The 15,195-nt window shown below is 55.2% G+C and overlaps 1 protein-coding gene across 1 annotated transcript in view; it reads right to left on the bottom strand.

The window, feature by feature from the left end:
• Septin9 (septin 9) overlaps positions 1 to 13,085 on the bottom strand; it is a 161,410-nt gene extending 148,325 nt beyond the window's left edge. Inside the window, exon 1 of the mRNA XM_013113410.3 lies at positions 12,989 to 13,085. Within this exon, the coding sequence (XP_012968864.1) occupies positions 12,989 to 13,007 (19 nt within the window). The 5' untranslated portion in view covers positions 13,008 to 13,085. The remainder of the gene's footprint in view (positions 1 to 12,988) is intronic.
• Between the last annotated feature and the right edge of the window lie 2,110 nt (positions 13,086 to 15,195).

The raw sequence follows: 15,195 nt of genomic DNA, 5'->3' as shown, positions 1-15,195 counted from the left end.
TCTGGCTGGAGCTAGGGGCTCCCAATTTGGTTAATGTGGCTGGCCGGTGAGCCCCAGCGATTCACCCGTCTCTACCTCCCCAGCACCAGGATTGCAGGCACAGGACACCACAGCACTTTTTTTTTAATGCAGTGCTGGTGACTATATGACAAACACTTTACCGCCTGAGCCATGGCCCTGGACCTAAGCATCAATCCTCAGGGCTCAAACTTAACCCGTGCGAGGATGCGGCAGGTTGGTATGGCAGGCGAGCATGAAGATCGCGTCTTTGCACTTGACTCAGCCTACACCTGGCCTTTAGCAGCCCCACGGGCAGACTTCACGAAGGAGGGAGGTGAGACGACGGAGTGTGTGCACGCTAACACTGAGCCGTGCAGCTCCTGCTTGCTCTGGAGCCTTAGTGACCATGCAGTGACCGGCCACTAACAACTACAGGAGTCAGCGCGCTAAGCCCCCTCGGGAGACCACTGGAATACAATGCGGAGTCACCAGCAGGGACCAGAAGCCCCTAAAGACAGCACAGGGGCTGGAGTGTGTCACCCTGGAGTACCCAAAGTGGCAGAGGGTGTGGAAGCAGTCAGACAAAATGAGAGACCAAAAAAGCCAGCATCAGGTGAGTCCAGCCAGTTCCCGAGTCCCGAGACTAACATCCCTCCAGGTCATCCAGATCCCCGGAGGTGCAGTCACACCCCACGCAAGAACCTCTGCCCTGGGGTGGGGCCAAGGCATCTTTCTCCCTGTCACCAAGGCCCACTTCAAAGCTCCTGCGGTGGCTGTGGAGCACGCTCCCCTGGAGGTTTGAGAGTCCCCTCATCCCAGGAGAATGGTAAGTGTTCTAGTCCACTGGGCAGCCGCTGTCCTCATGACAGTGACTGTCCAGTTCTGGCCTCCAGCAAGCATACAGAGAGAATTCAGCTGCTACTGTCAAGTTGTAGCAAATGCAACAATTTATTAATGCAATGTGCAAACTTGTGACATGCAAATTATCCCAATACAAGATGGACTAAGGATGACTTCACGGTTCCTCAAGGTCAAGCTGGGCACAGTGACTTACGCCTGTGGTCCCCACACTCTGAAGGCTGAAGCTAGAGGAATGCCACATAGGCTACACAGGACAAAGGCCCAGCATGTTGCCATGTCACAACATGACCATATGCTATTCAGACAGTGTTTCAGGTAGAGTCAGAACCCCCAGACTGGGAGTTGAAGGTAACAGAGCTCCACACCGTTCAGTAGACCAAAAGTATAAGACCAGCATGCAGCTGGAGCTGACTTCCGGTGAAGTCTCTGTCATCGTGTTTTCCTGTGGTCTTTTTGAAACATCAGATGTGGACCCTGGTGTCCCTTCCCCATCCCATAAGGATGCAAGTTCTAGGGACTCAGGTCCCAGGTTCATTACATCCCTAGGGAGCTGCGTATCCAAACAGTCCCACTGAGGGCTAAGTCTCCACTGTGGAACTTGGGGGACGATAGGGTGTGGTGGTTTGAACGAAAATGACCCTTACAGGCTCACATGTTTGGATGCCTGGCCCCCAGGCGGTGAACTGTGTGGGAAGGATTAGGAGGCCTGGCCTTGTTGGAGGAGGTGCGTTGTCACCGAAGGTAAGCTCTGAGGTTTCAAAAGCCCAGGCAAGACCCAATGTCTCTCTGCCAGCTGCCTGTGGATCAGGATGTAAATCTCTCAGCTCCTTCTCCAGCGCCTCATCTGCCTGGGGGCTGCCAGGCTCCCTGCCATGATGATAATGCACCTCTGGAACTGTAACCAAGACCCCAGTTAAACGCTTTCCTCTCTAAGAGTTGCCGTGGTCGTGGCCTCGTCACAGCAATAGAACACTAAGACATACAAACTGGACTCTAAGCTTCTCCACGCACAGCAAAGGTGGCAGAGAAAGGACCTGGTGGCAGAGTGGGGGGAGGTGGCCGATGCCAGAAACAGGGCCATCTTACTTTTCAAGCACCAGGGAAGCAATGTCGGGGTACCAGGTATGGGGGCGCGGGAGGACACAGTTCTTCATGCACTTTATACTGGTCTCCTAGAATCACCCTTCCTCAACCCTCCACGCCCTCCTTGGCGTGGCCAAGGTGACCTCTTAGAGACTAGAGGGACAGTGCCCTCATGTCTGCTGGCCTTAAACTGGGCTCAACCGGAAGCAGCCCGGGAGGTGTTGGGTGCAAGAAGCTTCTCCCCTTCTCCGCCTTGAAAGGTGTTTCCAACAACAAGTTCTGTCCCCTTGGTGGCTTTGGCTCCTACTGGAGAAGCCCCTTTTGTTCAAGCCCCCCACAGCTGAGGGTGGGCCCTGAAATCTAGTGTCAGAACCTCCTCCCACCGAGCTCTGAATGGAAGCAGTGGTCTGGGGACCCATGCAAGAACGGCTCAGCCAGAAAGCTATTCCACTTGACGCTGTGCCGCAGGGTTGATGGCACACCGGTTGTTTCCATGTGTAGCTCGGTTACTGCTCAGCATCCCGAGGTAGAAAACGGAGTCCAGGAATTCTCTCTCCATTTCCAGATCCAGTTCCATCCCCGGTAAGTGATCCAAAATCACAGATACCATCGTGTTCTGCAGCTCTCGGGGCCAGAAACCCGTGGGCAGTAGGGAGGGGCAGGATTTGAAATGTTCAGACCAGGAGCAAGCAGCCTTGGAGAAACCATCCCAACAGCCAGAGGAGAAACCATACACACAGGGCTCTGTTCTCCTGCAGCCTGAGTCAGAGATGGCGCTCGGATCAGAAAGGCAGGTGGGGATGCATCTGATGATTGTAAACCTCTCACGTGCTGCTGCCTCTCAAACATACTGCCAGGTCAGAGCAGAAAAACCACACCCGCACAAACCTGCACGCTGGGGCCTGGGGAGACAGCTCTGCCGGGAAAGTGCTTTCTGCACAAGCAGGAAGACCCGAGTTCAGAGCCCCAGCACCCACAATAAAAAGTCAACTGGTGTGCAGTGTAATCCTAATCCCAGCACTGGAGAGGTGGACACAGGAGGATCCTAAGACTCGTTGGCCAGCCAGTGTAGATTAATGGTGAATTCCAGGCCAATGAGAGACTGTCTCCAAACACAAGATGGATGGTAACAGAGGAACGATGAGCAAGGTGACCTGTGGCCCCGAGTCACAAGTGCATGCACCCCTGCAGACAGGAACACACACATGCATGCACCCCTGCAGACAGGAACACACACATGCATGCACCCCTGCAGACAGGAACACACACATGCATGCACCCCTGCAGACAGGAACACACACATGCATGCTCCTCCCTCGCCCCTACACTCCTTTTATAGGGTTGGTTCTCAGCCACCAAAATAAATATTCAGTCTGACATAGTGGTGCATACCTTAAACACTGGCCCTTGAGACACAAGGTTGAAGATCTTAAATTCCAGTCCAGCCTGGACGATAAAGAGATAGTCTGTCTCAAAGCCCCCCTGAAAAGATAGAAGGGGAGGAGGGGAACGAGTGAGGAGGAAGAGAGGGAGGAGGAGGAAGAAGGGAGAAGCCAAGATACTTTGACCACTCGGATTAACTTTCTGTTCTCTTCACAGAAAATGAAATGGGTCTTAGCGAACAGGCAGAGCCAAAAGAAAGTCACAAAAAATGTTACTTTGGAGAGGTAACAGGTTAACTGGCAGTCTTCTAGACCTTTGATACTTCCGATACTTAATAGCTGTTTCCAAGGCACCGTCTAAACTCCTGGTGAGCCCTGTGCTCAGCAGGCAGAGGCAGGGAGGGGGTCGGCACAGAATTCCAAACCCACCAGCAATGCAGAGTAGAGCTCAGTCTCAAGGCTAAATAAATAAACAGAACAGCAAACTGTAAACTCGACCAGCATTTCTGTTGCTACTGTGTGCCGAGGAGGAAACTGAGAGCTTCCTTAGTGACTGTCTACCAATGGAAGGTCCGAGAATGGAGGCGGGACATCTCAGCTGGTGTTTAATGTACAGCAGATTCCCTAAGACGCGTGCTGCAATGCCAGTGAAGGAATGGACTTGCCAGCAAGAGGGACAGGAAAGGGCGAAGAAGAGCTTCCTCCTTCTGTGTCCTTCACGCGGGCTGCCGGCTGAAGGCGTGGCCCAGACTAAAGGTGGGGTCCTCCCACCCAAAAGACCTGCGTGGAAAGTGGGTGTTTCCACTTCAGATTTTAGCTAAGAAAAAAAAATCCCTCACAGGAGTGTCCAGCTGCTTGGTTTTAGTTCATTTCAGATGTAGCCAAGCTGACCAGTAAGAACAGCCATCACACCACCCGAGAAATGACACCTGAAGCTGACCTTTGCCCTTGATGATGTCCATACACATTTTTATTTTCAATCTCTCTCTCTCTCTCTCTCTCTCTCTCTCTCTCTCTCTCTCTCTCTCTCTCTCACACACACACACACACACACACACACACACACACACACACTCCCAAACACACACACATGCACTTATGAGCACATATACACACATTCACTCGTGTGCATGCAGGGGCACACACACACACACACAATTAAACCTTTCATTATGAAACCCCTCCTGAAGATCTGGAATAGCAGTTGTTCATGAACAATTCACACACCCAAGAGCCATAACCATCTGAGAAGGGACCACCGGGAAGGACAACAGACACACGGGGAAACCCGGGATGATTTACACCAGCGAGAAGACACTGCCGGTCACCCCATAGAAGAGCCGTGTATGGCTGCCCAGGTCTGTGGGACACACTGGCTTAGTGCCCCAAGTCACCAAAGAGAGTGTGAGTCATAATTGTTAATCTCCATTGTCACCTCGACTGGACTTGGACTCCTGGGAGACACACCTCTGCCCTGCCTATGACCACTCTATGTCGGCATCTTCAGAGAAGTTTAGCTGAGGAATGGAGACCCACCCTGAATGTGAGCAGCACGGGCCGCAGGGCTGGAATTCTAGTGCACGGAAAGGAGCGAGTGAGCTGAACACCGGCACTCCTCTCTCCCTGCCTCCTGATCGGGAAGTGTGACAGCCACCCGAGTTCCTGCCGTCGTGACTCCTTCCCTACGTGGACTGGACCCTTGGGCCGTGAGCCAAAACGATCCCTTTCCTCCTTAAATCGCTTTTGTTAGGCACGTTGTCACAGCCCCAGGAAGGTCACCAACAAGCAGTGTCACTTCACCTGGGGGTCAGTGGATTCCGACACAGGGATTCCCCACAGAGAGGAGGAGGCAGAGGACCGCATGTAGAGAAATCCTGGAAGGACTGACCAGGTGAACGGGAGGGAGACGGAGGCCAGAGGCACAAAATGTCAATGTTCAGGAAAGGCCAGAAAGCCATTACCAATTGGCCGGAGGAAATGAAGGTTCCAGAAGAAACCGCTGCAAAGAAACCAGCCAGCAGGTGACTGCTTGCCAAGTGGGGCAGCCTGTCACCTGCAGCTGTCAATCCGTCTCTCCATGCCTGGGCTCAGACTGGTCAAAGGAAGCACAGACACTTCCTGGAGAAGAGACGACCAATAGAGACGAATTGGGTGGCAGGGATCATGTGCCAGTCCTAGCAGGAGACCAAGACAGTGGACAGCTGTCCAGCAGCAAGTCAGCCCAGGGGTGACTTGGCAGGTGACAGTGCAGGGAGCTTCCTGTGCACCACACCTCTTAATGAAGAGATGCGCTTGTCTGACTTTGGAGACTGTAGTGATATTTTGCTTGTGATTTAACAAACAGAGCTTGCCTGGAGATCAGAAGGCAGAGCTAGGCCATTAGTTAACCACACACCTAAGTTAGAGCTAAGTTAGACATAATATGCTAAGCCACTAGTTAGCCAGAGAGGGCAGGTGGTGGTGGCGCTCGCCTTTAATCCCGGCACTCAGGAGACATAGGCAGGCGGATCTCTGGGAGTTCTAGGCTACACTGGGCTACATGAGAGCGAATCAGTCTAGAAGAGAAACGGAGCCCACACGCTTGATCCAGCACTTGGGATGGCACGCCTTTAACCCCGGCCCTAGAGAGGAAAGCAAGGCAGGAGCTCAGTCAGTCTCAAAAGAATGCAGCCTGAGGTTTGGTGGAGAGCAGTGCAGTCTGCAGCCGCGCTGAGGACGGGATCGCCCCTTTCGGCCCCAAGCCTTAGTAGAGGTAAGAACTCTCTAGCGGTTGGCTGCTTTGCTTTTCTGATCTTTGGGCAAGCTCTATTCGTTAGATTACAAACAAAATAGCACTACAGGAGACAGCCGCAAGGATGGCAAAAGAGTCACCATTAACTCCCTGAAGAAGTGGTCGCCATTAACTACCTGAAGAAGTGGTCACCATTAACTACCTGAAGAAATGGTCACCATTAACTACCTGAAGAAGTGGTCGCCATTAACTCCCTGAAGAAGTGGTCACCATTAACTACCTGAAGAAGTGGTCGCCATTAACTCCCTGAAGAAGTGGTCGCCATTAACTCCCTGAAGAAATGGTCACCATTAACTACCTGAAGAAATGGTCGCCATTAACTACCTGAAGAAGTGGTCGCCATTAACTACCTGAAGATGTGGACATGCATGCAAAAAGTGCCAGGACAGAGAAGGACACCCAAGCCACAAATGGACACAAGAATTCACTTGGAGAAGCAAACTCCAGAGCGTGGAGGAGTGGCCCACATCTGTAATCCCAGCACTCGGCGGGTGGAGCCTAGAGGATCAGGAGTTCTGGGCTAGGTGAAGTCAGGGCTATTTGAGGCCCTGTCTCAAAGAAACAAAACAGAAAGTTAAGCAGAAAAGGAGAAACAAGGCATCCGGGGACAGCTACAGATGCCAGAGCCTATCCAGGGGCTCACAACTGAAATCCCAGCATGCACAGGCAAGCGGATGAGTTCAGGGAAGCAAACAGTGCTGAAGCCAGCCCTGACGACAGCTAGAGGCATGGGTGGAGGGGGATCAGTGTGACAGACCCTCTGGGAAAGCCGGCGAGGAACAGTCAGACATGGGGTGTCTCCCCTGAACAGCCGTTAAAGCGATGGCCGTGAGCCACACCGGCTCTCTGGATGCCTGTGGAAGGAGCGGAGCGAGCAGCAGGAATATGCAGCCCTGAAAGCATGTGCTACACCTCAGATAATTAAATGATACATTTCACACATGTGGGGACAAGCAGGGAAAGTGTTACAACCCAAAGGGTTTAAGTCTCCCATTCAACTTTCTGTTTGCTTTGTTCAAAGAAAAGTCCACCGCACAAAACCAACCTCAGGCAACAACAGCAAAATAATAAAACAACAGATAGCCATGCTCAACTTCAGAAAGCATTTCCGAGAAAAAGAGAATCAAGGTAATGTCGGGGTCTGGCAGTCAGAGCTGACCCACAGCCACCGGGAATCCCTGCCATCCAGAGTGACTCACCCAACATAGCTGAGGGTTTTTTTTTTTTTTAACCACACCTTGGAAAGCTGGGAGGCGGTGTGATGCCAACGCGGGTGAGAAGTCACCACCCCTTCCTCCCAGGCCGTGGGGCATTTGGCTGTTGTTCTTTCGTCTGGTGCCTTGCGGTGCCCACATGACCCAGACCCCCTCAGTGATAACGTTGCATAGCTACCCACCCACTCTGCAGAGCCAAAGATACAGAATGACTGGTGAGTTTCACAAATGACTCCCCCAGGTCCCCCTGTGCCGAGTGGCCACGTCCCTAGCAGGCTGGAGGCTGACAAGCATTGGATGTAACCCATTTCCAAGCAGCTTGGGTTACAGTGGCCTTATCCCCCTGCTGGGATCTGATCCTCTCACAAAGAGGGTTGTGAAAGGAAGGCCCCAGGATACAGGTCCCACTGATCTCGGCACAAGGCCTGGGCAGCCCGCCAGCTCGCCCGTGCCCAGCCCTTCCTGGTAACCATGCTCACCTGGAACTCAGCTGCCACTACTCCTGAGTCAGCCGCTGCCCCAACACGCCTGGCCTGGCGAGGACTGGGAGTCTGGGCACAGCACGTAAGGGCATCGGCTGTGGCTGCGGCCCACCCTGTGCCCCAGATGCAGGGCTGGGGGAATCAGAGTGTGAGCATGGCCTCAGCATCACCAAAGGCCACACCGCAGCCGCATCTGCCACAGGGAAGGCTGGCACTCCCGCTGCTCCTCTCCCTCCAGGTCCCCAAGCCAGGGTCAGGTGGGTCACTGCCGGCAAACCTTAGCTCCAGAGAGCCCTTCTCCGCCCCTGATACCAGCATTCCAAGCGATGCTGAAGGTCAGGGTTTGACTGGTGACTTGAGACCCTGCCAGGAAAGGTCTGGGTCCAAGGGCCACCCTGTGACCTGAAGCTGGGATCGGCTTTCCCTGCTCCTGTTTCCTGTCCTGAGGCCTCTGGGCTGCCAAGTCAGGCTTCATCGAACCAGGTCACATTGGTTCCTGAACAATGCTTGGTGGTTGCTGGTCTGCCAAGAGGCCACCGACAAGCAAGGCTCCTGGGGCCGCCACCCCCTCTGGCTGGAGTAGCTTGGTATCATCTTCACCGCGGCTGCAAGTGGACCCAGACCCAGGGCAGGCTTGGAGAGATAAGACCAAGGAACTGGGATGAGAGCAGAGTGCCCTCAGCCCTCAGGCCCTCCGCTGCTGTTGCGGAGAGCCAACAGGCTGAGCAGCACCCAGCAGAGGCTTTGGGAATGAGTGGCTCAGGACACACGGAAAACTGAGACAGGAGCTTTGGGGAGTCAGGGCCCCTGGCAGCTCAACAGGGCTGCTCTGGCAAGGCTAACTAAATTTCCTGGGGCCAGAGCAAAGCTATCCCATCAGAGGAAACCAGCCCACCTGCCTCAGCTGCCTTTGGTGCTGCCACAGACACTGGGCACCCTGCAAGCCTGGCTGTCACGTGACCCCTTGGTGCCAGCCGCTATAATGGCTTTCACCCAGGGCTCGTACCCACCGAGGCAGACTTCTTTTAATTGGCACTTTGGGATCACATGACCTGTGGCAGTTCCTGTCAGGACTCTGAGGTCTCTCTAGGAATCTCTCAGAACAGTAGGGCTGTACTTCATGTCTTTGTACAAGCCCCAGGGGGGGTGTCACCGGGCACTGGCCCTGATGATTCCACCATAAAACCATACAGAAGCCAAGAGCTGGGCTGTTTCCAAGGCAACAGCCCCAACAAATAAGCCCAATAGAGGGCAAGAGTCCCCTCCCTCCCTACCCGGCACACTCACGCTCCTTACGCCTGAGTTCTCTCTCTGGAGCCCCTGACATCCTTGGAAGTCCGCTCAGCATAGGGCCTGGCCCTGGGCTGGCCTGTGCTAGATCTTTCTTATCAAAAGCATCTTTAGCAAACGGCAGAGCCCACACAACACTGCCCACGGCCAAACATGCGGAAACGCCTGCCTCCGGGTTCCATGCACACGGGGCCTTGGGCAGCCTAGGACGGACAGGGCGATCTGAGAAGGGCAGCCGCTTGTTCAGGTGGGGAGCGTGCCTCCCTCGGTTCCCTACAGATCCCCCCCACCGGAGCCCTTCAGGCCCGTGGACAGCCCGCTGTCTAACTAAGCCAGCCGCTCCCGGGTGGCGCCCTTTGTCCTCTCTGCAGCCATGCTGGCTTAAGCAGGTCCCACAGGTTTCAGGTAGGAGGTGGGTCATCGAATACTCCATCCAGCACATTGCACTCCACTCTCTGATAGTGGGGACCTGCAGAGGGGAAAGTTGGAGAGAGCAGGGGTGGGGGGAGCGGGCAGGGTAGATGGCTGACCATGCCTGAACTTGCCTTCCCAGCTCCCCAATGGTCTGGGAACAGGCTGGCTCCTGACTGGTGCTCAGTCAGCTCTCTTGGGACTAGGGGCCTGGGGAGCTGGCAAGTGTGGGACTTGGCCTCAGGGTAGCTGCTGGAGGAGGAGGCTGCTCCCTCTCTCCAGTCCAGGTCCCGTAGATGCACAGGAGCAGACAGGCTTGATCACAAGGAGACAAGAGGTGGCCCAAGCAGGCACCTAGAGGCCGAGGGAGCAGAAAGAAGCCCCTCATCACCCATTCCCACACTTGCCAACGCATGGGGAGCTCACTCAGAACGGACCTCAGAGGGTGCATCTCTCGCTCTTCCAAAGCCCCTGGCCAGGGGTGAGACCCTCATCTTTGTGGATCTCCTAGGACTGAATCCCTGCCCAGTATAGAGCTGGCAAAGCCAGCCCACCTGCTTTGAGAGTCTCCTGAAAGCCACAGGAGTCCCAAGATAATTCCAAAGTGCTCACAGATACACTCACCCATTCTGGTGGCTCTTGGCTAAGTTCCCCAGCCTCTGCCACCAAAGAGTTCCAAGAAAGCCAAGGGCACTGAAGGGGAATTCCAGGACACTCACAGGCTGTAAGAAGCCAAGTTTAAGACCCCCAAAAATGAGGGGAGTGGCCTGCAGTAGGTCCAACGCAGAGGGACCTTCAAGCCATTGAGTCGAGGGAAGCAGAGGGGAGAAGCCCTAGGTCCCCTGCAAAGGATAGCACACAGCCTCCTGGTCCCTCCTAACGGCCTAGGGCAGTAATGCCCGGGATAGCAGCTAGACAGTTAGAACAGGTACAACCAAGCATTGTCCCTGCTTAACAATGAGACAAAGTACCCGGTCCCCACAGCACCTGGGACTTAATCCCAAGAGTTTCCCAGCTTAAAGTTCCCACTGCTAACCACTGGGGCACACTGCTACCGCTTGCCACTGAAACAAAGGGGAAGGCACATTCAGGAAGATCTGGGGCTCTCCGAAGAGCTGCCAGAGGGCCCCCCAAATGCCCCTCGTGCCCTACTGATTCCCCACCCGGGGAGACCCTTTCTACTCTCCTCTGCACCAGACCCCTTATTCCTAGAGGCCAGGCTCAGTAACCCCCAGAGCTCCACGCGTTCCTCCTAGGTGCCCTGTCCTGCTTCAGAGGAGACGGGGTAGGAACGAGCAGGCGTCTCCTTGCCTCCCCAAGGACAAGCAAACTCCTGCAGGCCAAGAGCTTGTCCTACCCCTGCTTTCACACCCTGACCCTGGGCGCCCACCACTAAAGCATATTCGGTGGGTTACGTAAACCCACGGTCCTGGGGTCGCTCCAGGCAGGCCTCTCATCCACCCCCCCTTGAGAGGCCCAGGAATGCTCACGGCAGCTCCCTGACCACAGTGCGGCAGCCAGTCCATGTGTCTCAAGTTCATAAATAGGTCTAGAAGCGATAATCCCACTCCGTCTATGGGAAAAACACAAACTTTCCCGGTTGCCCTTGGATTTTCAGATACTGCAGAGATTTTTAACATTCTTCGCTGCTTTGCTTGAGTTTCTGGGGGCCATGACTCTGGCAAGAGAGCCTACTCAGAACAGGGCTGACTCCAGGAGACCTGGAGGACACCGGCGCGGGGCTGAATCCATACCACCCAACCCCGTACAACTGCAGCAGAGTGACCCAAGCACCCCTTGGCCTACTGCCAGGCAACGAACAAACTGGATATGGTCCAGACCCTCCCTCTGCCCATCCGCCAGGGGCCCTGCCTCTTTAGGTAAACACAAGGAAACAGGGAGCTTGCTGTAAGCTAGACTTCCGCACCCCTATCACAGAAAGTTTCTTTCTTTCTTTTTTTTTTTCAACAAAAATGTACCTGATGAAGGCTGGGTGGGCAGAGGAGAGATGGAGGGACAAATACTGGTCTTCACAAAGTCCCCAGAAACTCCAGGCTTAGACTCCTCATCATCCAGACCTGGGGATTGGCTTTCTGGAGTTTGTGCAGTAAGCCAGGCACCTGTGATCCAGGAGGACCTGGGTACCTCAGTGTCCAGACCCACCAGTCAGGAAGTGTGAGGAGCCATGGACGGGAGCAGAGCCATTGGCCATCCCCAGGCCAGCCAGAGAGCCCAGGAAAGGGCCCCAGTGCCCACAACCATTCCAAGCATCTGGAGCATGTTGGGGAGGGAGAGGGGCCGGTGCCAAACTTGAGCACACACCACCTGGAGCCCCCTCCTCCCCCACCACCCCATCAACATGTTCTTCTGAAACAAGCCAGTAAGTGGGAGGGGGCAGGCAGCCGAGTTAACAGCTAAGAACCACGAGCTACTGGCCCAGAAGGCTATTTTTTAGAGGAAGCTAAATGACCCTCTTTGAGACGAAGTCAAGTCCGTTTTGGTTCCTGAATATGGAAAGCAGGAGGAAACAGAACGTGACCTCAAGGCAGGGGGATGGCCCAAATGACCTCTTCAACTCTAACTCAGTCTCCTGATTCACAGCTCTTATCTTAAATGAATTCACAGGTTCTTGGCAGAAAGCTTCCTGTCCAAATAGATTAGGAGAGGAACCTGAAGAGAGAAGGTTTGTGAGGTTGGGGAACAGGACAAAGGATCCGGCCTGGGTCACAAGCATGGAGATCAGGGTTGCAGAAACCGGCTCTCACAGCCTCGGCTGGGCTGTCTGTGAGATGGAGGCGCAGAGTAAGAGAGCCGAGAGTCCCCGACGGACCCCCACACTACACGCTAGCGCACTCGCTCATGGTATCCTGAGACCTAAATAACTGGCCCCATCTGGAGACCTTCCTGTGCCCCACTGGGCCAATAACTAATAGGAGTTACTGCCAAAGAGATGGTGAGGCCTGGTCCAGACCCCTCCATCCAACCCCACCCCACCAACCCAACCAGACTGCAGCCCGGTGCCTCAAGAGCCACCTGTTAAGTCACACAGTCCACCGACAGCGCCAGGACGCGTCCAGAGCAGCCCCTACAACTCTAGAGTGAGTCAGGTCTGCGGGGGACAGCGAAAGGGGACCCTAAGCCAAGATCAGAACAAAACTCCAGCGACGCAGAGGGCAAGAGCCTTGCAGGTTCGGCCTCCTTCAGGCCCTGGTGGCCGCGGGGGTCTGAGCATAGGGGAAAGGCAAGTGCGTGGAGACCAGAGCTCACGCGTGGAGCTCCCCACGATCTGTGACAGGGGACAATCCAGCCCGGGGCTCCAGACTGTCCTGGGGGATATGGTACAACGTCCCGCGAGGTCTGCGCCACCAGACCGACTTGGTTCCTGGGTGGCCTCGCCCACTCCGGCCACCAGCGCTCAAGTGACACGCGCAGGTCCCCGACGCCGACCCTCCCCATGCCGGGCGCGGCGCCCACCTGAGTAGGACTTCTTCATGGTGCCGCCGTGGCCGCCGCTCCCAGGAAAGTGTGGCGGCGAGGCCGCGGGGCGCGGGCTCCCAGGTGGCTAATCCGCGGCCGCCGGAGGGCGGGAGGAAGGCGGGAGCACGGCCGCCCCGCCCCGTCGAGGTGCGCGCCCGCCCCGCCCCGCCCCGCGCCCCCACGCAGGTGCGTCCCGCGCTACCCGTCACACCGCCCTGAAGTTGTAGTCACCGCAACTTTCCAGGGGAGGAGAAGGCACCCGGGCGGCCCGAGGGACAGTCGCGGAGAACGTGCAGGAGGCACGGGACGGGACGCTGGCTTAGTGAACCGGCTGAGCACCACCCACGGGTGCCACGCCGCCCCAATGAGCTTGGGCCTCCGTGTCCTCTTCCAGGACCTTGGGCCTGGTCATCATTTCTGCTGCATCTGACATTCAAGAAGCAAGCATCGTCCACTCTGCGCTTGTGCCTGGCTCTCTGTAACAGGACCCTGGGGGACGTGTCTCTACGACAGGAGAGTCTGGAACTCTGCACCTATGTGCAGGGTTCTTTTAAATTCTTAACAGTGCACGCCGTGTAATCTCAACACTTTGAAGGCTGAGGCAGGAGGATCACCACGAGTTTCATGCCAGCCTGGTTATACAGCGAGTGCCAGGCCAGCCAGGGATGGAGCAAGATCCTGTCTTCAAAACAAAACGGGGAAGGGGGGCAGGTTATGGCGGTTCAAACCTTTAAACCCAGCACCCTGGGAGACTGAGGCAGGAGTTTGACGCCAGCCTGGTCTATAGAGTGAGTTCCACAACAGCCAGGGCTACTCAAGAGAAATCCTGTCTTGAAACACCAAAAGAAAAAAGGGGGGAGGGGACGTGGGGCGGCTGAGAGATAGCTCAGTGGTTAAGAGCACCTGCTACGGAGTCATGGGCCCAGAGCTGCATTCCCGAAGCCGGCTCCATGGGCTCACAGTTTACTGTAACCCCAAGTCCACGGGACCCAGCACCCTCTTCTGGTCTCCACTAGCACCAGCGCGGTGAATGTACTCACACAGACACACACGGCTCGCTTGCTCCCGGGTTCCATCTCAGGGACCCACAGAGTGGAGGAGCCAAGTGCCACACACTGTCCTCCGACCTCCACATCACCTTTGAGCTGTGGCACGCGCACCCCTCCCCCGACACACATACACGCTCGCACAGGTAAACAAAGAAGCTGTGAACTGATCAAAAAAGAAAACACTAAAACAGAAAGTAAAAGAAAAATCTCTCCTTGTTTTGGTTTTGTGCGCACACGGAGGAGAAAGTGATTAATTCTGTCCGGAGGGTGTTGAAAGCGGCCCATTGAGGTTATGCCAAAGCAAGGCTTTGGAGAAGGTGAATGTGCCAGGTAGCTACGGTGACGGGAGGCGCCGGTTCCAGGCAGTGGGCAGGGTGTGGTGGAGCCTGGGGCGCCACTGCCTCCCCGACTCACCACGCTGGGAAGGAAGCTCAGGCCAGTCCAGGTAGAGGCAGAGCTGACACAGTGTTCTGGAAAGCCCTCGGAAGAGTCACACCACCCTAAAACCCGCTTCCCTTTTTCCTTTGCAGGGAACTGCCACTTCCTGCCTGAGTGTGAGAAACTTGTCAGCGGAAAACCGAGAGTGTACACAGCAGATTTCTTCCCACTAATCTGTCCCCCTCACCACCACACACACACAGTGTCCCCATTCCAGTCACACAGGCAGCTGGGGGAGGGGTACCCACTCCCTCGAGACGACCTGAGTCTCCAGAAGCCTAGGGCACGTGCAGAAACCCACTGGATACTGCCCAGGAAAATGCTGTGGGGATGGATGGGAGAGGGGCGTTTGAGGAGGGTGAAGGCTACTTAAGTACCACATTTTGAATTTTTGTTTTGTTCTGTTTTTCCAGACAGGGTTTTTCCGTGTAGCCCTGGCTGGCCTGGAACTCGCTCTGTAGACCAGGCTGGCTTCAAACTCAAAGATCTACCTGCCTCTGTCTCCTGAGTGCTGGGATTAAAGGCGTGCGCCTCCACCAACAGGCTCTCATTCTGAACTCTTTAAATGAACAGCTTTTAAAAATGTGGGACATATCCACAGCCTCCGTGAGCACAGTATACCCAGCGTCACCAACGGCAATGGCCATGTGCCACTGCAATTCTTCACTCAGCAAGCTTTTAAAAATGTCCTTTCAATATTCAGAGCCTCTGCCCGCT

The sequence above is a fragment of the Mesocricetus auratus genome, unplaced genomic scaffold, assembly GCF_017639785.1.
Source record: "Mesocricetus auratus isolate SY011 unplaced genomic scaffold, BCM_Maur_2.0 Super-Scaffold_100007, whole genome shotgun sequence".
NCBI classification, from domain to species: domain Eukaryota; kingdom Metazoa; phylum Chordata; class Mammalia; order Rodentia; family Cricetidae; genus Mesocricetus; species Mesocricetus auratus.
The sequence above is the reverse complement of the archived record's forward strand: the minus strand, read 5'-3'. Positions and strand labels throughout refer to the sequence as shown.